We start from the raw sequence: 24,517 nt of genomic DNA, 5'->3' as shown, positions 1-24,517 counted from the left end.
AGTCGATCTTATAGAACACTCTGGAACACTGAAGCTGATCAAATAGGTTATCAATATGTGGCAATGGATACATGTTCTTCACTGTAACCTTGTTCAACTGACGATAATCAATACACATTCGCATAGAACCATCCTTCTTCTTTACAAACAAGACAGGAGCACCCCAAGGCGACACACTGGGCCGAATGAAGCCCTTATCGAGCAACTCTTGCAACTGTTCCTTTAATTCTTTCAACTCTGTTGGGGCCATACAATAAGGTGGAATAGAAATAGGTTGTGTGCCAGTAACAAATCAATGCCAAAGTCAATATTTCTGTCGGGCAGCATGCCCGGAAGATCCACCGGGAATACATCTGAATAGTCCCTCACTATCGGAACGGACTCGACAGTAGGAGTATCAACACTAATATCCCTTACATAGGAGAGATACGCATCACACCCCTTCTCAACCATTCGCTGAGCCTTAAAAGATGAGACAACCCTACTAGGAACATGATCTAAGGTACCTCTCCACTCTAGCCACGGTAGACTTGGCATAACCAACGTCACCATCTTGGCGAGACAATCAAGGATAGCGTGACAGGGCGAAAATCAGTCCACGCCCAAAATAACATCGAAATTCACCATACTGGGCAATAATAAATTGGCTATAGTCTCAAAAACACTAAGAACAATCAAACACGACTAATACACACGGTCAACAACAATAGAATCACCTACGGGTGTAGACACATATACAGGTGAACTTAGAAAATCACGAGATATACCCAAATACAGAGCAAAATAAGATGACACATAGGAATAAGTGGAGCTTAGATCAAATAAGACTGATGCATCTCTATGATAGACCGGAACAATACCTGTGATGACAGAATCGGATACAACTACCTCCGTCCTAGCAGGAAGAGCATAGTATCTGGCCTGCCCTCTCCCTTTAGGGTGACCTCTACCTTCTTGACCTCCACCTCTAGTTGGCGGTGTAGGTGGAGTGGTAGATGGTGCTGTAATCATAGCCTGAGGACCCAGTGGAGCACGTCGTGCCTAAGAAATATGTGGAGGTGCACCCCTCCTAAGTCTGGGAAATCCCTTACCATATGAAGAGTATCACCACACTCACCTGATCGGCTGGAGTGACCGCTGAAAGCACCCCATACGGGAGGTACACTAGACACTGGCGGTGTATAATAGGGATCCTGGGGCCTAGGAGTTACCAGAGCAATGTTGGCGGCTGGAAGTGCTGAATGAATAGGGCGACCCATATAACCCATGCCATGACGAGCTGCAACTGGAGCACGAGTACCACTATAAGTGCAAGACTCTCGAGACCTCTTGGCCTTTCTCTCCTCCCTCTCCCGAGTCAGCATACCCTCCAACCTTCTAGCAATCCCTACTACCTGCTGGTACATAATATCCATCTCCAACTCTTGGGACATGCTAAATCTGATACTAGGGTTGAACCCCTCAATAAATCGACGAACCCGCTACCGGACAGTAGCAACCAAGGCTGGTGCACGCCTAGCCAAATTACTGAATCGAATCGCATACTCTGACAAGGCCATAGAACCCTAGCACAACTGCTCAATCTCTGCGCGCCATGCATCTCTGAGACTCTGGGGGACATACTCCCTCAAGAACATATATGAGAATTGAGTCCAAGTGAGTGAAGCTGCCTCAGCCAGACTACCCAACTCATATGCTCGCCACCACTGATAAGCCACTCCTCTAAGATGGACGTAGTGAAAGAAACCCCACTAGTCTCCGCAACACCCATAGTACGGAGGATACGGTGGCACTCTTCAAGAAAACCACGGGCATCCTCTGACGCCAAGACACTGAAAGTAGGAGGGTGGTACTTTTCGTACCTCTCGAGCCTGAACTGCTCCGCCTCAGAAATTGTTGCCCTAACCTCGGGCTAAACTGGAGCTACCGGCTGCATTGGTACGACCTCTGGTACCTGGTCGACCTGGACCCGCTGATCTTGGGTACCAGCGACGGGAGTCTGTGCTCCTCCCCCGGCCCGAGATATGGCAGGAGCAAGTGGTATCAATCCTGCCTAAGCCAAGGTGCTGAACATACTCAGATTCTAGGCTAGAGTCTCCTGAAGGGCTGGTGCAGTAACATGCATCTCAGGTGCCTGCTCTCCAACTGGAGCTACTGGTGGCTCCTCTGTAGCAGCTCATGCGGGTGCTCTGGCTGCACCATGTGGACGTCATCGGCCTCTACCCCGCCCCCAACCTCTCGCAGCTCTAGCAGGGAGCGTGGGTGTCTGGTCATCTGATCTAGTTGTACGTGTCCTCACCATCTGTGAAAGAATAGAAAGACAAAAATTTAGAATCCCGAAGTCAAGAAATTCGCACGACAAGGAATCAAGAAGTGAAATTTTTTCTAACAGTTCCATAGCCTCCCGAAAATAAGTACAGACGTCTGTCTACCGATTCGCGAGACTCTACTAAACCTGCTTGTGACTCATAACACCTATGAACCTAGAGCTCTGATACCAACTTATCACGACCCCAATTTTCCTCTGTAGGATGTCGTGATGGCACCTAGTCTCTAAGACTAGATAAACCTAACAATTTGCGGAATAACTGAATATAAAACTGAACTCAAATCTCAACAAATGAAATATAAATAGAACCTGTGATTCAAATAATTACAACTCCCAAAATTCGGTAGAAATAAGTCACAAGTTTCTAAGAGAAAATACTAAGTGTCTCTATACATCATAGTCTAAAGAGAATAAGAAAAATAACATAGTAAGGATAGAGGGGGACTTCGAGGTCTGTGGATGCTGGCAGATATAGCTTCAAGTCTCCACGTACGGTCCAGCTCACTAGTATCTGGCCTGGTAGGAGGAACCTGGATCTGCACAAAATGATGTGCAGAAGTGTAGTATGAGTACACCACAACGGTACCCAGTAAGTGTCAAACCTAACTTCGGTAGGGTAGTGATGAAGTTAGGTTAGGACCCCACTGGAATAAAAGGTAATGAGGAAGAAAATATAATAATATAATGAAGTAACTGAGAGATAAACAACAAGAAATTACAGAAAGGTAACAACACAGCAAATAGAGGAAAACAACATGGGCTCTCCCGAGGTATCGCCTCGTAGTCTAAAATGTAAATACATAACAGGGGGATCTCCCAAGGTACTGCCTCGTAGCCTAAAAGTAAATATGCAACGAGGAATCTCCCGAGGTACCGCCTCGTAGTCCCAAAAATAAATATGCAACAGGGAGATCTCCCTAGGTACCGGCTCGTAGTCCCATAAGTAAATATGCAATGGGGGATCTCCCGAGGTACCGCCTCGTAGTCCCAAAAGTAAATACACAACTCATAACCTATGGAACAACGAATTTACAGCAAGGAACCATACGGTTAAAGACTGAATACAAGATCACAGAGGCAAGTAATTCAACTAAGTATGTTGCACAAAATTTAAAGTAAAAGTTAAGACCCGTAGACATGCGATACTAGGCTAAACATGACAGCTACACATGCTAAGGCAACTCAGTTAAGGAATTTAAAAGAAGACTACTCAGCAAGAACCGGAATTTTCATATTTAGCCCGTATACGCACTCGTCACCTCGCGTACACGGCACTCACATATCACAAATTGTTACAATAATAACAAATCCTAAGAGGATTCTCCCCCCCCTCCCCCCACAAGGTTAGACAAATCACTTACCTCAAATCTCGCTCAATCAATCAATAAGAATGCATTTCCCTCGGCTTTCCGACTCCGAACGGTCCAAATCTAGGTAAAAGCAATTACATACTATAAATATAACTACAAGAAACTAATTTGAATATTAAAACTACGACTTTAGCAAAGAATTAAAATTTGCCCCAAAAAGTCGACCCCGGGCCCACATCTCGGAATCGGGTAAAAGTCACAAAATACGAATACCCATTCGATATCAAGTTCACCCATACCAAAATTACTCAAATCCGATACAAAATTCTCGATCAAAACCTCAAACTTCAGCCTAAGGATATTTTTCACTTTTTTCACAAATTTCACAACCCAAATCCTTAATTAAAGGAAGAATAAATGATATCTTAGCGGAAATTAATCAAAAACAAGTCAAGAATCCTTGCCCAAATATTTTCTCTAAAAAACCCTCGAAATATTGCCTCAATCCGCGCTTTCTAGGTTAAAAAATGGAGAATGAAATTAAACCCTCGAAATAGGCCATTTCCTGCAGCCAAGGAGCGCTTCTGTGCATGCGCTCCTACGGACCTCATCCGCATCTACGATCAATAGGCCTCCCTGGCCTTTCCGCTTCTGCGCTTATACTTCCGCAGAAGCGACTCCAGTTCTGCGGCCTTCACGTCGCACCTGCGACCACAGGCCACCTTCTCGAGGTCCGCTTCTGCGCTTGGCCTCATGCTTCTGCTGGCCCGCACCTGCAGTCAATCTTGCGGAGGTGCAGTTGCACCAGAACTGGTGCACTTCAGCCATTCTTTAAACTTCAACTTGATCCGTTAACTATCCGAAATCAACCCGAGGCCCCCCGGGACCTCAACTAAATATACTAACAAGTCCTAAAATATCATACAAACTTATCCGATCCTCTAAATTACATCAAACAACGGTAAAAATATGAATTGCGCATCGATTCAAGCCTAATGAACTTTAAAACTTCAAACTTCTACATCTGATGCCGAAACTTGTCAAATCAAGTCCGATTGACCTCAAATTTTGCACACAAATCATAATTGACATTACGGACCTACTCCAACTTCCGAAATCGGAATCCGACCCCAATATCACAAAGTCCACTCCCGGTCAAACCTTCCAAAAATCATTCAATTTCCAACTTTCGTCAATTGACGCTAAAATGACCTACAGACCTCCAAATCAACATTCGGACATGCTCCTAAGACCAAAATCACCCTACGAAGCTATTGGAACCGTCGAAACTACATTCCGGAGTCGTCTTCATACAGTTCAAACTATGGTCAATTCCTAGAACTTAAACTCCCAATTTAGGGACTATGTGTCCCATTCCACTCTGAAACTCTCCCGAATCCGATACCAAGCACCCCGGCAAGTCACAAAATCTAAAAATAAAATAGAGAGAGCAATAAATAGGGGTTCGGGGCTAATACTCTCAAAACGACCGGACGGGTCGTTATAATTATGATTTTTTATTTCATGTGCACAAGCATCTATAGCTGGTTGATCATGAAAATTTCACTAAGAATATCATAAGAAAGTCGATGCGGAAATTATAATCGTTCCACTGATGAAATGCCTTAAATTTCTTCGAGGCAAATTAATTGGCCAAAAATTGGTTCGATTTCTGCTTTGTCATGATTTTTTTATTTTCATGTGGACAAGCATCTATAACCGGTTGATCATGGGAATTTCACTAAGATCATAAGACAGTCGATGTGGAAATTATAATTGAAAATGAAACCTCCTTCGGAGATATTGTTATCTTTTTTGGAAATTCCCCGAAAGTTTTCGCTCTAAAGGTTTTCTACCTTCACTTTCTCCCCTCTCTCTTTAGTATCTTTGTTGGTTCATTTTAGTATTTTCCTTCCTGATTTGAATTTCTTTTTGGAGTGTTGGATAGTGGGACCGATCTCTCATCCCTACTACTTATCCCATTCAAGTGTGAGGAAGGTATCAATGTAGTTGAATGCCACAACTCAAGAAAAGATTTAGCAGTTTGTGCCTAACAGCTTGAATATTAATTGGATTGTGCAACTTCATTGGCTCTCTGTTGTGTCTTCTTTGTTTTGTGATTTTTGCCTTTGCTTTCATTTTTCCTTCTTTTGTGTTTGTAATATAGCTAATGACATGAAGATTTAGGAGCTTTCTTTGTTTTATGCTAATCTTCTCCTATTAATAAATTTTCTTAGTATTAAGTTGATTATCATTGGAGAAAATTATCTAAAATTGTTATGCTAGAAAAGAGGTATTGGCGTAGCTTTGCGTACTTTGAGGAGTATTAAAAAGGGTTGGTGCCATCTAAAATCCCCCATTTGGCCATGCAGAGACCAGATAAACTAAGAGGGGTTTATTCAAAGATGCAATGGAGGAAAATTGTACAACAATCAGGGAACTCCCAAATGGTTATTTCTTATGAATTTAGCATTACAAGAGAAACTTAGAACTAAAGACAGACCAAGTAGATGGGGTGTTATTCACTACCAAACTTGTATCCTATGTAATGAGAAAAGTGAAACTATTGCTCATCTCTTCTTTGATTGTAGATTGTCTAATGAAGTGTGGAGAAAAGTATTTACTTAGCAAGGCTTCGTTAGAACTTTGCTGGACTGGCAGAATGTAATAGAATGGCCATGTGCAGTGAGGAAAGGAAATCGTACAGTAGCAGAGGTGTTCAAAATGACTTTGGCTGAAAGTATTTATCATGTCTGGCAAGAGAGAAATTTCAGGATTTTTCTAAACAAATGTAGGACGGATGGATAGATCTTCAGGTAGCTGATACAAGAGTTTTTCTGCAAGGCCAGTCTGAAGATCAAACTAGCTAGAAAAATGGAGAGTTGATATTTCTACCCTTAGTGTTATCTGGGGTAGTTGTTGTAGTTGATTTAGAAGTTGTTGACGCCTTTAGATGTTGAAAGTTGGGACTTGATGTACAACTTCAGTTAGTTTGTTTGTTTGAGATTTTGTGCATATAGTTACTTGGTAATGAATGCTTTTATTTACCAAAAAACATGAATAAATAGTCATAATATAAAATAAATAAATAAATATGAAAATATGAAAAATATTTCTTAGTCTGTGAAATTTCAGATCTTTTAGAAATGGTTGAAGATTAAGGGTCACGACAATAATGTATACATGGGGATAGGAATCAAAGAAATAATAGAAAAAGAGAAACGAAAAGAAAAGAAAAAAAGAGGGGAAAGATAAAACACTAACCAGCAAAACAGTGGCACGGGAGAAAAGGAATATCTTTCAAAAAAGCTATTTAACTTCTCATAAATAGGAGTGTTAGATGATAAGTTGATTATATCATAAATTTACTCATGTTTTTAATAACCGCGGTAAGTTCACTAGTTGTACGTAATAAATGAAAGGCACGGGTAGGAAGTCATATACCTCAGGCATATGACCAAGGCCAAGAAATTATACCAGGTGCTAGCTAAAGATAAGTCTTGTTCCATCTATAGAGATGGTGATTTCTTCACTTAGTTATCCTCGGGCTCGGGGAAGTTTTAAAATGCTTCTTTCGCGTATTATTTTGCCTGATTAGATAATTTCTCAAGTGCTTAAACGCTAGCAGCAATAACATCTTGATCACCTTCCTCTTAGTTGTTTTAGAAGATAAGGGATCTACCCTTCCCACCTTCTGATTATGACCAATTCTTCATCTATTGATGGCTAAAAGGAGAGCCTCAGCTGATATTGCTGCTGCACTCACAGTCGCTGATTCTGCCATAACTTTGCATTTCATAGACCCGAACGTTATGCTTAAAGAAGTTGCATGTAAGAGGAGAATGGTAGTACATCTATAGAAGTGACAACAAAATCAGAAACCGCCATATCTTATTTACTTAAAAGTGTTATTATACATAAATATCTGGAATTTCTCAATTGCACAGAGCTCTCATCTCTTTTATAATTCTTGTGTGATTATGCATGCATGCGTGACTATTTGTGTGATAACTGATCTGCTTGTGTATGCTTGAATGAAATTGCATTACTTGTTTTTTCGCCAGTGAGGAAATCTCTATACCATTTAGCTGAAAGCTTGGGAACTCTATCTAAAGTAGAGCGATCAACATAGTACAGACCAAATTTCACCTCATATCCACTCGTCCACTCGAAATTATCCATCAAGCTCCAAATGAAATAACCACGTACATCAGCACCTTTCCTGTCAAATTCAAAACAAGGTAACAAAGTTTCATTCATTTCATTGTTTTGTCCGTGAGATCCTGTTTCAGTAAATGATGATAGATATGAGTACATTTACCTGATTGCTCGAGCCAAAGATGCAAGATATGACTTATGAAATTCAACTCGCTTAATATCATGCTGTAATTCAGCTGCTTGTGCAGTAGTAGGATTTAGGGAAGAGTAGCCTGGAATGCACCTTATAAGTCACCTTTTCAGCAAATTAAGCACAATGTCGCAATCGCTCATAACTAACATGACTAGATAACGCCAGAGGATGGGAGAAAAAAAGAAGTTAACTCAAACATGACATAATTTCAAATTTAAGAATTTATCCTCCTTGTTAGCCAGGTGGATCTTTGACTGGTTCAGGGATTCCGTTTTTAGCTCAGAAGAACGTAGATGTCAATAACGATCCAATACAACTGCTATATCACTCCTATAGTCGAAGGTAATAACTAAAAGAACCAGATATCAGTACTAACTCATCTCGTGATACTATGCACACCTGAAGTACAAATATGAATCATAATGAATTGAACACAAGGTGAATGAGGGTCGATTATTCACCATTTTCAGTAACAAACATAGGTTTGTTAGGATATCTCTTCTTCATATAGTCCACAATCTCCTCCATTCCTCTAGGAACGACAAAAAATCGAGGCATTCCTGTCTATAGGAAACAGGGAAAAGCATCTCATGAGAAGACGAAGTGAGGTTTTGGTTGTGGGGAAAGCAAAATTTAGGATAAGAAACAATTGTGTACCGGTTCTCCAATAGGAACACCATCTTTCTCTCCTAGAGTAATGAGATAGCCATGGATAGGGTGATCTCCACCAGCAATACAACTAGAATTGGAACAAACGCAGCTCGAATAAATGCAATCCTTAACATATAGGGTGCCATAGTGGTTTACTCCGATGAAGTCAATACTATCCTTGATAAGCTTTCTTTCATCTGAGGTGAATGTCGGCAGTGAACTTCCAAGATATTCGCGCATTTCTCGAGGGTAATATCCATATACTAAAGGATCAAAAACCCTGAGACAAGAGGTCAACAGCACATCAAGATTTATAGTGCAAGTTCTAGTAATAGAAAAACTTCACAGTCGCAAGTTTCAATAAAAGGCTGAACTGCCGTATATAGTTCTTCTTCTTTTTTATTACTGCCCGGTTACAGCAAAAACTTTACTATGAAAAAGGGAGCCTCCAATAGTAGTGGAATCATCCAAGTAAACAAAATCAAAGAAAATAGCCATACAGGGCAAGAAAAACACTTAGGCACGTTAGGAGATAGAGAGAGGTACTGAGGTAGTGGGCAATTGACATATTAACAGTCTAAACTTCAACATCTGAGGTAATATATGATGATCTCCTGAGTTTTCTCAAAGCTTGAGTTCACAGTAGAGTAATGAAAGGCCTATTGCCAATATGCCACTGTCAATGAATGAACGGTCTAGCTAAAGGCCAACTTTCAAGCTCGGTAAGACTTACCAAGCAGCGGTAAATACCAAAGCCCTATTAGCAGCGTCACGGTCAAAGTCATCATTCCTTAACGGTTTATACATAAATGCATGCACAACAATCCCTATCATTCCACCATGTTTGGGCTGCATATAGTAGCATCAAATTTGTGTAAGCACATGTTACACTTTTGAAGAGTTAGGTGAATAGGTGAAAGCAGATACTTGCCTGAAAATGCTCGCGATACAGTTTTGCAGCCTTGGCGTGTGCCAATAACATGTTGTGCATTGCAATAAGAGGTTCGGTATCAGAATTTCCCACTGAACAGTTGCCAAAAGGCCGGGAACAATGAGCAGGTGGGTACACTCCCCTCACATAGGCCATTTCTGCAAACATATTTGGCTCATTGATTGTGGTCCAATACTGCACTCTATCACCAAAACTCTCGAAACAAATTTGAGCAAAATAGGAAAATTCTTCCCTATAGGGCACAAAAGGGAAACAATTAAAAAGGCACATCCTTAGATTTCCATCTAATGTACCATTAAAATTTTACACAAAAAAAACATACTGCATTAGAGGACTAAGCCACCCCCCATACTTTTCCTCGAGTTCTTGGGGGTGGTCATGGTGATTGAGAGTCACAAATGGTGTTATTCCTGCAATTAAAGGCCAATTTCTGAAATCTAAGTACAACATTCAAGAATCCATAAAGTAAAAGTATCTATTAAATATCTGCAAATATTATACCTTTGAGTGAGAGAGAATCAATGAGCTTGTTGTAGAACATAATACCAGCAAAATTTACTTTACCAAACCTTCCTCCTATCACAATGCAAGATAACAGAAATTTTTAAGAAATACTATTACTGAAACGAAATAAGTAATCCGATTAAAGGGAACAAAAAACGCGCTAAGGATAAGGAAAATGGAGTGTACTAGGAAGGATTCTGCTCCATGAGATGGAGAAGCGATAGGAATTCAAGCCTAGAGAGTGCATTAACTCAACATCTTCCTGCAATAATTGTTATCACAAAGTAAATTTTGTTTCTTTTAAAAGAACTTTGTACTAATTTTGCTATTTCGGGAAGTATGGTAAAAAAACAGAAAGTCAACCAGAAAACGATGGTAATGATCATCCGCAATATCTCCAGTATCTCCATTCTTTATCCTACCTAAAACAGCGGAAAATCTTTCTCAGTACATATGCATAGAAAAGAAATATAAAAAAAAAAGAAAAAAAAGAAGAACTAGGATTCAAGAAGATATATGAAAATGGATATTTACCTTTAGTATGACTAAACACATCCCAATTACTCAGTCCTTTGCCATCTTCGAGAAATGCCCCTTCAATCTAAACCATAGGATTCAGATACATTTTTTAGAAGAATCAAGAAAGTAGAATATTTTGTTGACATATTAAAAGAAGAGCAAGGCGAGAGTTATTGGAGGGAAGGATGACGAGGGTATAGCGAAGGTGTATTGGAAACAGCCTACCATAGTAGGGGTAAGGTGCGTACACGTTATCCTCCCCACACCATTGTTGTTGTTGTAGTAGTATTATATTAATAGAAGAGCATAATTAAGAGCAGAAAGTACTTGATAAGCAGAAGTGGTAGCTCCAAAAAGAAACCCATCTGGGAATTCTGATCTCTTAACATTCTGCGGTTCCTCAAAGGAATTTACAGACACAAGTAGGAGTAGACAGACAAGAAAATAGCAGCTGAAACTGTTATTGGTGCTCTTCATTTCGGGTTTAATCACTCTAATAATTATCAACCTAACTCTGTTTTCTTAGACCCAACTTAACTAACACAACTGATTATGTGAATTGGGTCCCAAAAAAACACCAGCAATCTAAAGCTAGATGGAGTTCTGGATTTTCTCTGCCAGAAATAGTCATAACTTACAAGAGGAGACAATTGGAGAATATTGAAGTGCGTGACATCTACCGGGGCCACAGGATTCAAATCAAGATTATTGTAATTGCTGGGTCCAAACTCCAACTCGGAGTAGTACTTACATCAATTTAAAATTAGGAGTAGGTGAAGTCGTGAAGGGGCAATCAATAAAATAATTTCATTTACTAATATTACAAACCACACAAAACAGCAGGTCCAATCTTTGACATCAAATTACAGTACATTGAGGTTGTGTTTTATGTTTTTATTCTCACTAAGAAAGATGATTTCGTCCGTACACAATGGTGATCACGTTTGGAGTATTTTACTAGGGAAAGAGATGGAGGAAACGTGTTAATTTTTTATTGTAAAATGATAAACACACCAGAAAAAGTATATGATAGTTTACTCAAGCAAAAAAAGTCACGAATGTTTGACCATTCATTTTTTTCGCATATAGATGGTAAAACTATAGACAACCACCAGAGTGACCAATATAAAAAGGCCATACCGGGCAATAAAAGTGGTGTTTATATATGGGATTTTTTGGTATATATATCAGATTTTAAATTTAATTACCTAATTTTAGCTAGATTTTCTTATTTACATAGGACAATTAAAGTTTTTTATAATATATATATATAAGTTCGGTCAAATGCTATTATTTATATATAACTTGAATATAATTTTTTATTGTACAAAATTCGATCAAAAGCTATAATTTACATACAATTTTATTTTTTCTACAGAATTAGATTAAAAAAACTACAATTTACATACAACTTATATATAACTTGTATACAATTATGTTAGTTGTATATATTTTATATGCCATTTATACATCCCGACATACAAAATATATACGTTCTATTTATGTTTTCTTCTTCGAGTTTCAAAACCAATTCAAATTTTCACTAGATTCCCTCAAATGGAGATAAACTCCAAAGAAAATTCTCAATCACTTGTAATAACACCCAATTCAAATAAATAATAATTTTATCCAACCCAATTTTTGAATTCAAAACTTCAAAACTTTTTGGATGTCAATCGAGTTTCTTTCCATATATATATATATGTCAATGGAGGTTCGTCGTTGTCTCTGACATATAATAAAAAAAAATAGATGACTAGCAGTTACTTAAAGTTTCTTTCCAAACAAAGAAAAAAATAAGATCCACGAATCAGTTTAATGTAAGAGAACCGTATAAAGAGCCTTCAAGTACTGCCAATTCTTACACCCAAGTCCTAGAAAGTTGCTCCATGGCACAACGAAACCTTCAGCTAAAACCTACGATGGCATAATCAAATAGCTCGTTAATGGATGTTCCGTGCAGGCCTATCTCTACATATGTGGGATTAAGTTGGGTGGAATGGGGGAGGAAAGAGGGAGAGAAAATGGGGAAGATTTAAGTCTCATATATTATTTATACTAGTTTTTGGGTACGTGCGTTGCACTTGTAAGTCGCGTCTGTTTGTAAAAAAATTATATATCACACGAATGAACTATGTGTAATAGTAATTGATGTCGAAATGGATTGAACATGAAACTGAAACGAAAAGATGAGTGACATTACATTGATTTAACAGGTGAATTCAAATATGGTTAATATCTTCTGAACCTGCAAACGTCAATACTACAATTAGTTAAGGTCGTGATATGTATAAGATTTGTAAATATTGATAAATATATTGTATGAGTATATAACATGTTATGTTGTTGTATCTTACCTAATATCTCTTTGTAGACAATATTCTTGGTGTATGTGCCCCTTCGTCTCTTTGGTTGCTCTGTCATGACCAAAACTCTTATTGTTGACTCGGTATGTTGTACCCTTAACGTCACATAGGTCTATAATAGATTTTTCAAATATCATATTTTGGAGCATATCACCATCTTTTTCTGCTATTTCTCCCAAAAAGTTACAGTTTGATGATCATACCTGAGCTTTACAATTCAATATTATATTAACTATATTTAATACATTTGAAAAATTAATAATATGATAGTTAATGTATGATAATAAATGAATAAGTTAACTAACTTCAACTTACCTTTCGTTCATTAGCATTATTTTTCTTTGTTTCTTGTTACCATCATCTCCGATGGAAGCATTAACTTTCACTAAGATACCAAGTGTGTATGCAAAAGAATATTAATAGAGAATACATGTAAATAACTACTAAGAATTATTAAGTAAATATTATTCATAATGTAAGATTAATCAATGAATCTAAAGAAATTACCAAATATTGTTCCATTGGTGCATTGGATTGCCTCTTCGAACGAAACGAAACTGTTTGAGAAGCTAACAGTGGAAAACTGGTTGTTGCATTTCTTGACTATAGTATTGTTACTGAACACAATCTCAAAATCTTTGTGTACTGATTGAAAATTAGGTTTACAATCATTTTATGCGGCCGCGTTAATGATGTAATAAATATTGCCTTGTCCTAAATGTTGCTTCCACATATTCACTTGATCAGTGAAAAGTATTGCTTGCATTTTTGTTCCCTGTAAAGTTTTATCATAATTTAATATAGTGATTGAACATAATATGAAAAATATCGGATATAATTGAAAGATAAAAATAACATTACCTCCTCATCTACAAATGTCAGAGTCCATCGAAGGCCTTGATTTGTTTCATTTTTAATTCTTTAACTACTCCACATTGAATAAGTAAGACTTTTATTATCCACTGAGAATCAGATCTTCTCAAATTGTTAAGTAGCACACATTCGTTTGCAAATTCAGTTTCAGTTTCAGTTGCTATTGCAAGTACCTGAAATCAAGTGCGAATAGGTGGTCTAATATCAAAAGGGCATTAAAGTCATAGAAGACATTCATAATTATAAAAATTTTATTTAAAAGAAGTATTTAGACCAATTATAAGGATAGCTAATGCACTAGCATATATTAATCCAACCACAATGTGCCTACTACTAAAATTGAGGATTAATAAGCTTTTTATGACATATACAAGAACACGCCTGAAAATTATTATCACATATACAAGAACACAACTCATTGATCAGGTATAATTTTTATGCACAGTAAAAACTAACTTTTCAATAGTAGCATAAATAACAAATAAAGCCAAAGCAGTTAAATTAGTATATAGTTTATGTAAATTAATAATACAGAATATCCCAATCTCAAATTTTGAAGAGTAACAGAAAAATCATAGTTGAACTTCAAGAAAGCTACATAACTTTCAGAACATAATATATTACATCATAACAAGAAGATTATATGAAAATATTATTTATGAGATCGATAAGGAGAATTGTTTACCTGAACCAATGAAAACTGTCAAAACTTTGGGTAGATTCAACGACGCTAATTGTCAAGGGCTATTCTTTAAGAACACAAATTTAAAATTGTGATATGTATACTATAGTCAATTAGAAGAGGTAATAGATTTAATTTTGTGAGAAAATATGAGCAACTTCAGTGGCATAACAATTAGTAATTAAAATTATACATCAACCATAGAGTGTGGCATAATAATTAGTAATTAAAATTATATATCAACTATAGAGTGATAAAAAACTTAAATTAATAAAATATTAACTTGATATGAGTTAGAATACCTATCAATTTTATGTGATGAATGCAATGACCCAAACAACATGTACAATATTTGTAAGTGACTTTAAACCAATGATCATACATGAGACATAAACCAATGATCATATATGAGACATATAGTTGAATTATTACATAACTTCAAGAATATAGTACAAGATAGAAATTTACCGAAGTGACAAGCAAATTCGCTATGGAGACGTCAATTTATGACAAAGAATATAGAATAATAGCTTCTTTTATAGTTGTAAAATTCTAGAAACCTAAATTGATTCCAAAATAAAGAGTAAATATAGAAGGGACAATCCTAATACGGTATTGATTCCAAAACATTGGGAAGAAACGAAAGGAGAAGCCTAATTTGGTCAGTAAACTTTGAAGAAATTGAGTCCTAAGCTAAGACCAAATAGACAATGGAATTTGAATTCCAAACGGATCAAAAGGGACGTGTCCTAAACTAAGACCAAATAGATAACGGAATTCGAATCCAAAGATGATCAAAAGGGACGTAAAGGCAAGAATCCTAAACAGGGTAAACTCTGGGCAAGTAGCCGATAATTAGTTTTTTTATTTATTTTGAAGAAAATAGTTATTACATTTACAATTATATCAAACATATAATACACTTACGAAGGGTAAAAAAGACGAACGACATTTTGATAGGGTCTTCGTGCTTTTAATATAGTAAGTATAAGTATAAGTATAGATTATCTGCGTTACATTAAGAGACAACAAATTAGAATATTAAGTTTTCAATATAGTATAACTAGGGTAAAAATTTCAGTCGACAAATCCAGTTCAAATTTAATGAAAATATTAGCCGAGTTGGTCACTATTTAGATTTGTCACTATTTAAATTATATAGAAAAAGTAGCCACTTATTATTGAAAAAATATAGTCCGGACAAAAACACCTCTATCTCCAAGAACGATTACTGAACGTTGAATGTGTATATCTTCAAAATCCAGTAATTGTTCCTTAAGTTTGAATGGCATGAAGCAACAACTCTCATTTTTTGAAGTATAATGTGAATTCAAAAATCATGAATCGTTCGTAGATTTTGCACAATTAAAGGTTCAAAAACTAGTAACTTTTTCCTAGATTTTAGGTTTAAAGGTTAAAAATTGCTGATGTATCAGTGAATTCAAAAATCATGAATTGGTCCTGGATTTTCCTGGACTTTGCATTAGTAAAAGTTCAAAAACCAATAATTTTTCCTAGAGTTTGTATTTAAATTGCTGAAGTGTAACGACCCGACCAGTCGTTTTGAGAATTTACGACCCATTCGACGGCTTAACGTCTCGAGCAACTTTGTATTATGTATTATGTATTATGTGTTATGGCTTGCGTGTGTGGTCAACTTTGGAAGAATGATTCTTATTTTAGAAGCTTAAGTAGTAAGAGTTGACCGGAAATTGAACTTTGTAAAGACGACTCCGAAATAGCATTTTGATGATTCTAATAGTTTTGTATGGTGATTTTGGACTTAGGGGTGCGTTCGGATTTGGATTTGGAGGTCCGTAGAATAATTTGATGCATTTTGGCGAAAATTATAAAGTTGAAGTTTTAAAAGGTTAAGAGGTTTGACTATCAGTTGACTTTGTTAATATCGGGCTCAGATTGCAATTCCGAGAGTTGGATTAGCTCTGTTATGTTATTTGGGACTTGCATACAAAATTCGACGTCATTCCGGGCTAATTTGATATGTTTCGGCACGAGTTTTGAAAGTTGGATGATTTTAAAAGTTCATAAGTTCAATTCGAGGTGCGATTCATAGTTTCGACATTGTTTGACGTGATTTGAGGCTTTGAGTAAGTTCGTATTGTGTTTTAGGACTTGTTGGTATGTTGGGATGGGATCCCGGGGACCCAAGTATGTTTCGGGTGAGTTTTGAACAAGTTTGGGCATTTCGGTACTTTGATGGTGTTTTGAAGCAGTTGAAGTGCGGAGGGAACATTTTTGGAGTACTGAGGCATAGCCCATGTGCGGCCGTAGTGGAGAAAGGTGCGGACCGCAGCAGGGGAAACCTGCAGGTTTGATGGTCTAACTTCGGAAGCTTATATCTTTTAATCTATAAAGAATTTGGAGATGATCTAAAAATGAAAGTTGTAGCCTTTGAGTCTAGTTTCCAGCAAATCAAACCATTCATCATTTAGGAATTTGTACAGAAAGTTATGGTCAATTTACTGAAATCTGGTAGTGCAGTTGTTGCTGTTGTGCGGCCGCACAATTTGGATCGCGGCCGCGGAACTTGGAAGTGCGGACCACAAAAAATAATATGCGGTCAACACTTTGGGAGATCAGATGTGGTACCATATAAATGAGGGTTTCATCTCGTTTTTTCATTTTTTGGACCTAGAGAGCTCGGTTTATGGCGATATTTCGTGAGGTTTTCAAGAAAATCACCGGGGTAAGTGATTCTAACTCGGTTTTTGGCTATATTACACGAATCCATTGTTATTTTCATCATTTAATTAGTGATTTGAGTTGGAAATTTGGGAACAAAATTGTAAAAACTTCTTAGACTAAATTTTAGGGATTTGAAAGGTGATTTGAGGTCGGATTTGAGTAATTCTTGTATGGTTGGACTCGTTATCGAATGGGTGTTCGGATTTTATAATTTTGGTCGAGTTCCGAGGTGCGGGCCCGAGGTTGACCATTTGAGTTGTCTTTTTAGTATTAATTTAAGATCAACACTTTATTATCCGGAATTGTTTCATATGATTTTTATTTATGATATTAAGTTATTTTGGTTAGATTTGAGCCGTTCGGATATTTATTTCACACGAGGAGGTCATTTTAAGGTATCAGTCTAGCTTCTTTGAAGTAAGTATCTTGCCTAACTTTGTGGGAGGGGGGGGACTACCCCTTAGAATTTGAGTCATTTGTGCTAATTGTGTTATGTGAAGGTCGTGTACGCGAGGTGACGAGTACGTGCTCGGCTTATTTGTGGGAATTTGACCGTTTAGGACCCTTATATTCTTATGTTCATTAGATATGAAGTTGTCTTGTCATGTTAAATCCCCCATTTATTGAATTCACCCTTATGTATCTTATTTGAAATTAATTGCTTCATGTTCTACCCTTATTGTTGATTAAACTCTCATGTGCCTTAACTGAAGTCGTTGCCTCTTTTATTGCCATGATATCCTTTCTGTAATTACTTATCCTTACTTGAAGTTATTATTATCTTTTCTATAATTTGTTATCCTTACTTAAATTTGTTGTATCTCTTCCGTAATTGCTCAACCTTAAATGAAGTTCTGTTAACCCTTTTCATTGTTGACTTATCTTTATTTGGAATCATTGATTCATGTTATCTCTCTTATCATCAAATTATACTTTTGTGGAATCATTGCTATATATTATCTCTACCTTGTTGAGCTATTCTTGTGGAGACCATTATTCCCTATTATTTTTTTCTTTATGAGCTCGTTCTACCGTTTCTTCGTGTTCTGAAGTTCCTGAGTTGATTAACTTGCAGTATCCTCGTGTTATTGTTGTTGTTGCAGTTGTATTTGGTGTTTTTGAGTCGAGGGCTATGCGTGGTTGTGATATTGAAACTGTTGTGAGAAAATGTTATGGTATATTAGCACATATTGTGAAAGTCATTTTGCTGAGTTGTTATGTTTTGGCACACATGTTATGGTTGAGAGGATTGTTATGATGTTTGTACGAGGTTTCTGTCATGTTGTTGTTATTATGTTTACACGAGATTTCTGCCGTGCTATTGTTATGATGTTTGCACGAGGTTTCTGCCTTATTGTTATTATTATTGATACACATGCGGTGGTATAAAGTCTGGGTGTTGAAATGCATGCAGTGAGATAAGGTGAGCTTGATACGCGTGGCTAGTAGGGGAACTACTATAAGCCATGTGGTGTGATAAGGTGAGCTAAAATGCGGGATGCTATTTCGGAAAAAATAATTTTCAAAACTAAATGTAAAGGCTCCCGCGGTGATATACGGAAAGGTTGTGATTTATTTTATGATTTGAGACTACGAGGCGATATCTCGGTAATGACTCTTGTTGACATTTTCCCATTCTTTTGTACTTGTCTTTGATTGTTGTTTCCCTGAGCATACTATTAATTGTCTTTCTCCGTGTTGCATTATTGCTTCATTCAGTGTAGTTAATCTTGTTGTACTATTCTTTGTTTCAATTTCATTGTTGTCTTTATTACACTGTACATTTTGTGGTGATCGTTTCTTATGCATCGTTCATTGTCTCTACTCTTACTTGGTGACTTGAATTGTGGTAGAACACTTGCACAAGCATACACATAAATAAATAACCCATATCGGTCTAAAAATATGAATCCTGATGTTTTGACCATTTACATGTACTCTTGTGTACTTGCCTTATGTATGAGAGTTATCCTGTTGGCACGTGAGTTATCTGTGCAGTCATAAGTCATGATTATTGTTGACACGTGAGTGGTCCGTGTGGATATTAGATATTGTCACTCCCTTGGCACGTGAATCGTCCGTACTGTTATGAATTGTAATGTGGGCACAAGATGCCGAGTGATTAGGGTTCACGAATTGGGACCCGTGATTTGTGATTTTGAGGTTTGGTACCTCGTGGAAACTTTTGGGTAAACCTGGTGTGAAAGCGGATGTTCCTATTGAGTTGTCACTTATTTTCCTTTATTTGTTTTTACTGGATTTGAACTGTTTTCAGCTCACTCTACCGTGTTATTACTTGTTTGTTCCCTGTTGTTAATTGTTGCTTTTAGCTTCCTATTACAAGTATTGAATTATTATTATTATCATCATGCCTAGCTTTATAGAGACATTGCTCCCTGTTAGTTCTACATTTATTCTTGTTCGGGTGTTTAGTCCAGTGGGTGTCTTGACTGTCCCTCGTCACTACTCCACCGAGGTTAGTCTTGATACTTACTGGGTACCACTATGGTGTACTCATACTACGCTTTTGCACATTTTTGTGCAGATCTCAGATGCCTTGGTTATTGTTGATTATTAGCTAGTTGGTCAAGCTTTGCTATGGAGACTCAAGGTAAACATGTCGTCACGTTCGCATGCCTCAGAGTCACTTTCTGAAATTGTACTTGTACTATTTAATTCTATTCCGAACAGTGGTATCTAGGGATTTTCTAGCAACTAGTAGAGCTTATGACTTGTACTACCTGTTTTGGGATGGTAAGTTGTGTATAAAGAATTCTATTTCATATTTATCAGTTGATGGTTGAATTCTTCTATTAATTCAGTAAGTGTTAGGCTTACCTAGTCTTAGAGACTAGGTGCCATCACGACATCCTACGGAGGGAAATTAGGGTCGTGACAAGTTGGTATGGGAGCTCTAGGTTCATAAGTGCTACGAGTCATAAGCGAGTTTAGTAGAGTCTTGCGAATCGGTACAGAAACGTCTGTACTTATCTTCGAGAGGCTACAAAACTATTAGGAAAGTTTTACTTCTTTCATTCCTATCGTGTGAGTTTATTGATCTCGGAGTTTGAACCTTTGTCATTCTATTCTCTCACAAGCAGTAAGGACACGAGCTGTAGTTATAGACGACACTGCCCCCAGAGCCAGTATTGCCAGGGGCCGGGGTAGAGGCAGAGGCATAGGTCAAAGAGGAGCACGTACCGCAACTAGAGCACATGTCAGAGCAGCAGTTGAGGAGTCTCCAGTAACTCCGGTTGGGGGACGGCACCGGAGGTGCCTGTTGCTACCCCGAAACTTCATGAGATTTTGGCACAGTTCCTGAGCATGTTTGGTACATTGGCTCAGGCAGGGTTGATTCCTGTTACACCAGCTACTTCACAGATCGGGAGAGGATATCAGACTTCTACCGCCCGTACTTCGGAGCAGCGAGTCCACGTTGGTAAGGTTTCAGGTGTCATGCCAACACAACCTATTATCCCAGTTCTGCCCGTGGTTAGGGTAGCATCATCTGAGGAGGAACAACTCAGACTTGCAAGGTTCAAGAAGTATTACCCTCCTACTTTTAGTGGTGTGACTTCAGAGGATGTGCATGGGTTCCTAGGGGAGTGCTACCATATTTTCTACACTATGGGTATTGTGGAGACGAGTGGGGTTGCTTTTACTATGTTCCAGCTTAAGGGAGCGGCACATCAGGGGTGGCGAGCGTGTGAGTTTCGTAGTTCGGACGATGCAGTGTCACTTTCATGGACTTAGTTTTCAGAGGTGTTTTTGAGAGAGTTTGTACCCCAGACCCTTCGGGAAGCGTGGCGCGCAGAGTTTGAGCATCTACGCTAGGGCACTATGTCGGTGTCAGAGTATGTGATTAGATTCAGTGATTTGCCCAGACATGCACCTGTTTTGGTTTCTACAGTCAGAGTCTACATTCATTGAGGGGCTCAGTCATGATATCCGATCCAACATGGATCCGGAGTTGGAGTCGGATGTTACATTTCAGCAGGTAGTAGAGATCGCCCGCCGATTAGAGGGCATGCTGGGTCAGGAGAGGGAGGGCAGGGAGGCTAAGAGGCCTCGTAGACCGGAGAGATCTACTGATCCCTATTTTGGAGGCAGGGTACGTCATGGTAGAGGTTTTGTGGGTCAGCTAGTTCAGTTTGCACTTCAGACTTCGCACAGTGTTTCAGATAACCATGGGTATCAGGGTACCCGTACCAGATAGCTTCCACAGCCACGTCAGTGGAGAGGTTATTTTGAGTGTGGAGATACCAGCCATATGGTGAGAGATTGTCCTAGACTCTGAACAAATGTGTCGCAGCGGCGTATTCAGGCTATGAGTTCTGCTCCAGTTGCTGATATCCCTACACCGCCAACTTGGGGTATAGGTCAGGCGAGTAGAGGGCGCCCAAGAGGGGGAGGCCCGACCCGTTGATGTGCTTTCTACAGTGAGGGCTGAGGACACTGCACCAGATGATGTTGTACGGGTATAGTTTTGATTTGTTATAAAGGAGCATCATTCATATTTTGTTTCGGCTCTGCTTATTGGGGTGAGTCCTCCTATGTTACTTCTCATACGGGTGAGTTTAGTGATTTGGTACTCTGCTTATGTGTTAACCCCTGTTGGGAAATTCTATAGTGGTAGCCCGTGTCTATTATTTTGTTTTTTTATTCATTATTGAGATATATGAGACTAGAAATGGCTTTCTATTACTTATTTTACTAGTTTTGATGTGATTTCTGGATTGTTTGTTACGAATTGTGGTTTAGATGCTCTAATGGTGTGGGAGTTCATTATGTGTTGTGACTTTGTTAGCAGAAATTAAATTAGTGAAAGGTTTCAGTTGGTATGATGTGTATACTACTTGTGATTCAGAGCTGAGGATGGAATCCTCGCGTTTTCATATAGTTGATATGTTGAACCGGGCTCTGTGCCGCGGTGGAAGTCAAATCAGGATTAGATCCGTGTGATTAGTTCATGTGTTTTGATTCTCCCTTGTGAAATTGATTCGTAGTATGGTACTGATAGGGAGTTTTGCCTGTCGGGCTTGTTTGATAGTTCTCTTATGTGTTTCTCCTTCCATTATTAGTCGCATTCGCATGGTGCTTATTGTATTTTAGCTTACGAGGTGTGTGACCAGGTGGCGTTAGATGTGACTTGTCGATTTGAGTGAATAGTCATGGCATCTTCGTGTTTCTTGCCTCATTGTCGGTGTTGTGGAGGCTTGGAACGGGGTTCTAGCTGATATAAGGTTAATTATCGGTGTTGGGTTTGATTATAGACAGCTATTATGATTCAGAAATGTGGTTATGGGCATATGCTTGATGTGTTACGTAGTGTGGTTGTACCTTGTGGGTGTAGGCATAAGTTGTTGCAACTGGTTGAGGTTGGTACCATGTGTTGATGTAGAAATCGGATCTTGTGCAAATAGTCGGATTATGAGAAATTTGGTCCTAAGGCTTATTAGTGTGGTGGAAGAAATAATCTTTAGTTGAGTTGGTGCTGTCGGACCTATGTGGATTAGGGTGACGTGAGATCACCCGCGAGTACATGTAAGGTGAGTACACTCAGTGACTTGACGACTTCTGAATGGTTCTTGGCACGTTCGAGGATGAACGTTTGTTTAAGAGGGGGAGAATGTAATGACCCGACCGGTTGTTTTAAGAATTTGTGTCCCATTCGGTGGCTTAAGGTCTCGAGCAGCTTTTTATTATGTGTTATGGCTTGCGTGTATGGTCACGTTTGGTTTTTGGATGATTCGGGATCAATTTGGATGAAGGATTCTTGTTTTAGAAGCTTAAGCGGTAAGAGTTGACCGAAATTTGACTTTTGTGTAGACGACTCCGAAATGGAGTTTTGATGATTCCAATAGCTTCGTATGGTGATTTTGGATTCAGGCGTACGTCTAGATTTTCATTAGAAGGTCTGTAGGGTAATTTGATGTATTTTGGCGAAAATTGGAAAGTTAAAGTTTTGGAAGGTTAAGAGGTTTGACCGGACGTTGACTTTGTTGATATCGGGCTCGGATTGCGATTCCGAGAGTTAGATTAGCTCTGTTATGTTATTTGGGACTTGCATGCGAAATTCGATGTCATTCCGAGTTGATTTGATATGTTTCGACACGAGTTTTGAAAGTTGGAAGATTTGAAAGTTCATAGTTTGATTCGAGATGCGATTCGTAGTTTTGACGTTGTTTAACGTGACTTGAGGCTTCGAGTTAGTTCGTATTGTATTTTAGGACTTGTTAGTATGTTGGGATGGGGTCCGGGGACCCCGAGTGTGTTTCGGCTGAGTTTTGAACAAGTTTGGGCATTTCTGCACTTTGATGATGTTCTGGAGCAGTTGAAGCGCGGAGGGCACATTTTTGGAATGTTGAGGAAAAGCCCATGTGCAGCCGCAATGCAGAAAGATGCGGACCGCAGCAGGGGAAACCTGCAGGTTTGATGGTCTGACTTCGGAAGCTTATATCTTTTAATCTAGAAGGAATTTAGAGATGATTCAAAAATAAAAGTTGTAGCTCTCTGAGTTTAGTTTCCAGAAAATTAAACCATTCATCATTTGAACATTTGTACAGAATATTATGGTTAATTTACAGAATCATTGTAGTATAGTTATTGTTGTTGTTGTGCGGCCGCACAATTTGGATCGCGGCCGCAAAATTTGGATCGCGGCCGCACAATTTGGATAGCGACCGCGAAACTTGGAAGTGCGGACCACAAAAAAAATATGCAGTGAGCACTTTGGGAGATGAGATGTGGTACTATATAAACGAGGGTTTCATCTCATTTTTTTATTTTTGGACCTAGAGAGTTCGGTTTGTGGCGATGTTTCATGGGTTTTTTAAGAAAATCATCAGGGTGAGTGATTCTAACTCGGTTTTGGCTATATTACACGAATCCATTATTATTTTTATCATTTAATTAGTGATTTGAGTTGGAAATTTGGGGGAAAAAATTGTGAAAACTTCTTAGACTAAATTTTGGGGATTTGAAAGGCGATTTGAGGTCAGATTTGAGTAATTCTTGTATGGTTGGACTCGTTATCGAATGAGTGTTCGGATTTTTATAATTTTGGTCGGGTTCCGAGGTGCGGACCCGCATTTGACTTTTTGAGTTGACTTTTTAGTATTAATTTAAGATCGAAACTTTATTTTCCGAAAATTTTTCCTATGGTTTTTATTTATGATATTAAGTTATTTTGGCTAGATTTGTGCCATCCGGAGATTTGTTTCATACGAGGAGGTCATTTTAAAGTATCGGTCTAACTTCTTTGAAGTAAGTAT

At 38.3% G+C, this 24,517-nt stretch overlaps 1 protein-coding gene across 2 annotated transcripts; it reads right to left on the bottom strand.

The window, feature by feature from the left end:
- Positions 1-7,516: 7,516 nt before the first annotated feature.
- On the bottom strand, positions 7,517-11,542 carry LOC107769686 (beta-glucosidase 18). Of its 2 annotated transcripts, none has more exons than XM_075235663.1 (12): positions 11,255-11,542; positions 10,632-10,698; positions 10,461-10,519; positions 10,284-10,359; positions 10,095-10,169; positions 9,916-10,003; positions 9,573-9,825; positions 9,375-9,490; positions 8,648-8,921; positions 8,452-8,554; positions 7,961-8,069; positions 7,517-7,861 (listed from the first exon to the last, which is right to left on the bottom strand). In XM_075235663.1, exons 4-12 carry the CDS (start codon positions 10,342-10,344, stop codon positions 7,636-7,638), a joined length of 1,305 nt encoding a protein of 434 aa, XP_075091764.1. In that variant the 5' UTR covers positions 10,345-10,359; positions 10,461-10,519; positions 10,632-10,698; positions 11,255-11,542; the 3' UTR covers positions 7,517-7,635. The 2 variants fall into 2 exon arrangements, with proteins under 2 accessions (XP_075091764.1, XP_016444407.2); XM_016588921.2 differs by having other exon boundaries at positions 10,944-11,353.
- Between the last annotated feature and the right edge of the window lie 12,975 nt (positions 11,543-24,517).

The sequence above is a fragment of the Nicotiana tabacum genome, chromosome 2 (genome assembly GCF_000715075.1).
Source record: "Nicotiana tabacum cultivar K326 chromosome 2, ASM71507v2, whole genome shotgun sequence".
NCBI lineage: Eukaryota > Viridiplantae > Streptophyta > Magnoliopsida > Solanales > Solanaceae > Nicotiana > Nicotiana tabacum.
Note: the sequence above shows the minus strand (reverse complement) of the source record. Positions and strands in the feature narration are given on the sequence as shown.